The sequence below is a fragment of the Lissotriton vulgaris genome, chromosome 12 (genome assembly GCF_964263255.1).
Source record: "Lissotriton vulgaris chromosome 12, aLisVul1.2, whole genome shotgun sequence".
NCBI classification, from domain to species: domain Eukaryota; kingdom Metazoa; phylum Chordata; class Amphibia; order Caudata; family Salamandridae; genus Lissotriton; species Lissotriton vulgaris.
In genome coordinates this window covers 134,510,450-134,516,925 of record NC_141700.1, presented here as the reverse complement: position 1 = coordinate 134,516,925, position 6,476 = coordinate 134,510,450, and the positions used below count along the sequence as shown (strand labels likewise).

The following is a 6,476-nucleotide window of genomic DNA, read 5'->3' as shown; positions in this document are numbered from 1 at the left end:
CAGATTCAGGTGCAAGTGGAGATTTACTTGAAGTATTGCAGGGTGCATACAGCATCTCAAGCCCCACTGAATTTTAGATTCACATACTTTGCCCTTTCAGAGTGTCAGATTGGAAGGATGTAGCATGTCCTGCCTGGGTATGTGTTGGGTAAGGTACATGGGATTCAAAGAGCTCCTTCAAACATGCATGGAGAATTGTATCCTAAATTAGATCAGAGTATCATTAAAAGCCAGTAAAAGGATTCACTAATATCTGTACGGGATACCTGGTTTGAATGCTTCTGCGAAGCGGGTTCCAGAGCGCCAGTTTATGTTCACATGCTGAACGTAATTGCATTACATGATATTATGATGACCCCAAGACACATTTCCTAGATCACCCCACAGCAGCCTGGAATTTGGAAGGGGGAGACATGGGACCAGGTAGAGAGCTTCACACATGGATACTTAAGTAAACACTTTATTCCCTGTAAAAATGCTTGCAGTGCTCACTTGGCAGTCCTTTGCAAACAGTAATTCGTAAACGGGATAGTACATAGTAAATTCATGGACCTCAAATATGTAGCCTTTTATTGCTCCATGTCCCGCACTCATGGGGACTAGGAAAGCAGGAAACACTTCACAATATCACCTCTTAACTATCAACCATGTGAAAAACTCACGTCAAGACAGACACCTTACTGAAAAGAGGAACAGACAAGATGCCATACTTATTTTTTTTATAAATGGAGACAAATGAGTTTAGATCAGGATTCACAATCCTCCATTAGCACACTCAGGCGGGCTAAAAATATTGCAAACTCTTTGAAGGAAACCTTCTGGTCACCATCCAAGTCCATCATTTTCATCACCTTTTTTTCCATTTCCTCATCTTTCCCATGGGCCTGAAGAGGGAATAAATAAGAGAAAGTTTTATTAAGTGAATTCAATTATGTTCAGAACATTCTACTTTCTCGCTGGGAAGGAACTTTTAAAAAGCCCCCCCCCCCCCCCCCCACCCACACACCTCCCCTAATATTTCAATATTTCCATTATTCGCAATACAGATTTGTCTGGCTCAGTACAATTGTTAAACTCTGTTCATAAGACCAAGTCTCCAGGAACCAATGTTTTCAAGATATTACTTTACTATTTACTATTACAAAGGAGATGCCATTAGTACTGGTTGTTTAAACCCTATACCATGGGCAGACTGACAAGAGAGGCGCACATAGCCTTTTAAGTGGAAGTTCTATGGATTATTAACAAACAAATCCCTTCCCAGGTTAGTCCAGTTTCTGGTTTCCTACAATGCAGTGAAGCCTAAAGCTCCACCCTTGGGGTTTCTGAATCGGTCACCTGCTGCCTTAAGGAAGAACAGTCTCAGATGAAAGACCATGGCCGAGAGGGACTGGATTTACAGGGTCATTCTCTAGAGGGAGAAAGAGCTGCAGAGTCAATGTGCAGTTGAGAAAAATTTTAGTACAGAAATTGCCTAGTACGTTTGCTTTTTCGGCAACACTTTACAGCATCCATGGTGTCCCACGTCCTTCATCCAGCAAGGGCGCTCCGCCTCAAGCACTGGAAGAGTTACAATCCCATGCAGGAACACCTACCGGGAACCGCCAGAGCCACCATAGTCCTTCTGCCTTCAATTTGAGAACATGTGTATTGAACCAAATCTCACATTTATGTTCAGAATTGGATCGCTCCTTTCAGAGAGATTGACTAAATATGGAACTTGCGACCTGTTGATATTGCAAGTAACCCAAGAGCTAAAAATGGCCTCGTGTGTTTGGGATTTCAGAGGTTGAAACCAACACTAGGGAAATTGGTTCATTCTCATCCAGCCTTCAATTTCATCAGAACAACCAGACAACCACTGCCCTCCTCCAGACATGAGCTAGGGGAAGAAAAAAGGAAATGCAGAGATGTGTAGGGCAGGGTGATAAAAGGAGACGGTTCTTTTTTAGGAACTTGATTCAACAGTCTACTAGCAACCACCATAAAGGCTAAACATTTGCTCAGCCATTGGTCATTTTACAAGTATAGAGGTAAGTTGGTCAAGTACCTATTCCTCAATCAAGGCAGTTTTTTTTACATTGGCCATCTTTACCCATCAGCTTTCATAAAAGGTAGGTTCTTTCAGAAGGATCAAACTAACCCATATTTTCCCCTTCATTTGGGATACAAAAGTGCTTTCATCCATGCGGGTAGATGACCCAATCCTGCCCATTGTTTCCAGCAAGGCTATTGAAAAGGTGTCATTGGGGTGACCAAGCTTACAGTATCTGTAGAATTTTTAAATGTAATACACGTAAGCAAGACCCTTCCTGACTTCCTTTCAGAAGCTAGTATTTTCTTTGTCAGGAGCTCTCCTCGCCAAATAGATGTTTAATCTTAAAACATGCTTAAAGTACATACACCACCCTAGACATTCAAACTAAAGTGTTGCTTGTTTGAAACAAGTAAGCTAGACTGTATGATATATACCATGCCCGAAAGAAGTGCTCTGCCTTCAAGGATTGTTCAAGTACTAGCATTCTGGAATTTTATTCTAAGCATCTTCTCACCCCAAGCTTCAGGCTTATTAGGGTAAAGAGCTTGTGTGCTTTCCATCACATCTACTGAGGTCATCTTGAAGATAGCCATTTAAGCAGCTGTGCATCCCACTTGAACTATGACATCTAGAGGAGACAACACCCATTCTGCACAGTTAGGATGCAAACATTTACTGTGGTGACGCAACAAGAGATTGAAAGACTATATATGTATAGAATATTGCCAAATGTTGAAAGTCAGTGGTGGAAGAGGACTTTAGAACTAGTCTATAGTGATTATCCTGTACTTGGTTCTAAATCCAGCCCTCAAAGCTCTAAGTTCACATAGACAGTCCATCTCGAGTGGAAAGTACAGTTTAAAGATAACCAGACTGGCATGACATTGTCAAGCCAGCACCAGAGACACGAATAGGAACGCCAGAAGCACCAAATTGCAAGCAGCATTGTGAAGGTTCAGGTATACATTGGGCTAAAAAGCCCTATAATCAATATGGGACAGAATACAGAACCATTAACCGTGAGATATGGGCCTACATTGCCACCAAGCAGTTCTGGCGACATTTACAAGACTTAAGGTAGAGTTGTACAAGTGGAACCTGAACACTCAGAACTATACCCAGTTATATGCAACTCAGTCTTGACCGTGTCCTTCATGGAACAGTCCAGACCCAACTGCCAAAGCCATGACTTCCTTGGACCAGGAACAAGAATCCTGGGACCGGTTTCGGGGGTAACATGAGGCACAGGGTCAAGACTGATTTGCATATAGGCTAGCTGGGTATGAACTGGGGTGGCGAAGTGAGCTATAAAACGATCGATTCAACCCAGATCTGTGGCAAGGGGTGAGTGCCTGTAAAGTTTCAACGCTCCGTCCATCATCTACTTAAGTTTGCTTTGGAAAGTTAAATACCCTGCAAATGAACTCAGCACTAAATTATGGGAAATAATTCTCCGCAAGACCGGTTCTGTAAGTTACGCTCTTTGAAACCACTAGCAAACATTCAATACGTATACATTTTAAAATAAACATAGGTTTCAGGTTGTACTCACAGATAGACTTGGGAACTCTTCCTTCAGAAGCTTGGACAGCTCCTCCTGGTTCAGCTCTCCATCCTTCCCATCAGCTCCAGAGTATTTCTTGAATGTCTGGATCATAGTCCCACACAGCTCTTCCAGATGCATCTTGACTGTTTTGATCTGTAAACCAAGTACACAAACCTTCAGTCTGGTTCCAAAATATTCCACCTATAAAAACGACAAGCGAGGAGGGACCACTGGCGATGAGGTGCCAAATTATCTACAGACTCCCCAGCCCCCAGCACTGTTTATCCAAGCGAAACAGGAGGCCTGCGGTCCTGCTCAAGATGGTTCCAAGGAGGATCTCTTTACAATTACCAGTCAGCCCAATAACAGCAACACTTTCATTTGGGTTACCCTGTAGTTTTGATCTGGTCTTAGGCTTGTCAAAAGTAACCAAAATGTAGCATATTGGCTCTACACGAAGAACAAACCAGCATTCTGATCCCAATATTGGCCTCACAAAGTACAAACATGCATTCTGATTCCAATATTGGCCCTACACAAAGAACAAACATGCATTCTGATTCCAATATTGGCCCTACACAAAGAACAAACATGCATTCGGATCCCAATATTGGCCCTACACAAAGAACAAACATGCACTCGGATCCCAATATTTGCCCTACACAAAGAACAAACATGCATTCGGATCCCAATATTGGCCCTACACAAAGAACAAACATGCATTCGGATCCCAATATTGGCCCTACACAAAGAACAAACATGCATTCGGATTCCAAATTTAGCCCTACACAAACATACATTCTGAGCCCAACCTCATGCGCTGTAGTCCGGCTTCCTCAAAGATTGCCTTCTCTGTGCTATCTATAGTTCTTTTATACTCCATAGCCATCAACTTTTCTTCATGTTCTACATGTAGAGTCGGTTAATCTATCTACTAGGGGTCAGAGGTCAGTATACAAACAACCAAGACTCCATCTAACCGGGGGGGGAGGAGCCAAGATGGCGGCGGAGACGGACGTGTAGTCGCCCGGCTCCCCGAGCCAGTCTCTCCTGCAGCACTATCCTGTCCACTATCCTGGCGTAACTCTGCTGAGGGAGGAAGATAGCGCGCTGATACCGGGGGTGCTTCTCCGGTGTCTCTACCTGCCCGTTTCCCGATGTTACGGGCACATTGATCTTCTGACCATTGCCGAGCCCTGAAACCGAAACTCCTGTCCCTGCGCACCGCCGGAGAGGGCTGCAGCTCCGCTTATTGCTTGATCAGTGGTGTGACGGGTGTCCACTGTCGGATTCCCTATTATGGAGGCACCTGTACTGACCTTCGTGTGCACAGGACGCACCGACCGATTGCGGTGAGACTTTACAGCTCCGTCTTTCTGAGATGCCGAAGTGAGCCGCGTCGCTCCTTCCCGTGTGTGTGTGGGACTGGCTGCTGTGAATCGCCTCATTGATCGCTCCTGCCCGACCTTGCAAGAAGGGAACTCTCGTTACCTGCCGCTTAGGAGCGACTGGCTCAGTTGGAATCGGTAGATTGCATCCCACCTTACTGCTGTCGGATTTGCCTACGCTTTCTGCGAAATCCCTGGCTGAAACATGGCGGCCGTCCCCACCGTGGCAATTGTGAGCTCTACCTCGGATCAGGATTGTGTAGCACCGATTGGACTCCAGCGTGGTTGGGGATGCGGTGCTGTGCTTAGGACTGTGGACACGTCGGATCACCCGCCTGATTACTCCTGTGCTTCCATTCTGGCCGCGATTGCCGACTTAAGGGCTGAATGGCGAGAATGCTCCCGAGCGCTGATCATACAGCTGGACACCGTCTCACTTGGGCCGGGGTACGCATCGCCGGCTTGTTCTCATCACCGCGCTGATCTGGCCCCTCTCGGCACTGAGCGCGCTACATTGTTGCCACGCGATGGTGAACTGGGGCAAACCTCTGGCGCGGGTGACTATAGCGGACTGCCGTCTGCTTATCCCGGCGAGGCTACATTGTTTCCTGATATGTCGAAGCTGTCCATCATGGCTACAGACTCGCTACCTTTCAGCATGGATCCGCTGACGCTGCTGCTGCTGCTTCACATGACTGCCTATCCCACACGCGCTAAGACCCCATTTTATTGTGCACTGAAATACTTGATGGCCTTGGGACTGGCGCCCCTTTGGATTGCTGAATCTGCGTGTGCTTGGAAGTACTTGGTTTGTCTTGGGGGGGCCCCTTATTCACCGTGAGCGGCCATTTTGCCTCTTTGTTCTTTTTGATGCGGATCCTTCTCCGGCGCCATTTTTGGATGGACGCTTGAGATCTGGCCAGGGTTAGACGGGCCCTCACTCACACGGTCTGTTTTAAGTGGGCGGGTGGAGACTCGGGATGGGGTGCCTCCTCGGCGCGGAATGTTGTGCTATAATGTCTCTTTCCCGGTTTATATTGTACTTTATGATCCTTGATTTGGCCATCATGTCTGGGGGAGAGAGTATTTTAGGGTCGGGGAAGTCCGGGAGATATAGGATTTGGCCCTCCTCTTGGGTGGGGTTTCATGGGAGTTTTAGATTAGATTGCTCTTTTTAGATTGCTCTTTTCTTGCTCCCTATGACTTATGTGATGCGATAACCTTTTTTTTCCTTTCTCTTACTTATTCTATATTTCGGGTTTATTGGGCGACAGACACACTGCTAGGGGGGGTAGGCCGTAGCCTTTGCATGCGTGTAGGGTGGGGGGGGTTTATTTCTTTTCTGTTTCTATGGTGCCTTGTTTTTCTTCTTTATTTTATTTCCTCTTCTTTCTGTCTTGGGTTTGCGTAGGTGATGCTGGTGGGCGGGTGGCGGTAGGCTTTGTTATGATCCTGGCTTTGATATTCCTGTTGCATACTTAATGGGCCGTCATGCCGCCTGGAG

The 6,476-nt window shown here is 46.1% G+C and overlaps 1 protein-coding gene across 1 annotated transcript in view; it reads right to left on the bottom strand.

The window, feature by feature from the left end:
• Positions 1-710: 710 nt before the first annotated feature.
• LOC147673655 (protein S100-A2-like) overlaps positions 711-6,476 on the bottom strand; it is a 32,192-nt gene continuing 26,426 nt past the window's right edge. The window contains exons 2-3 of the mRNA XM_086946396.1: positions 3,591-3,737; positions 711-884 (exon numbers count right to left, since the gene is read on the bottom strand). Of these exons, the coding sequence (XP_086802522.1) occupies positions 747-884; positions 3,591-3,722 (270 nt within the window). The 5' untranslated portion in view covers positions 3,723-3,737 and the 3' untranslated portion in view covers positions 711-746. The remainder of the gene's footprint in view (positions 885-3,590; positions 3,738-6,476) is intronic.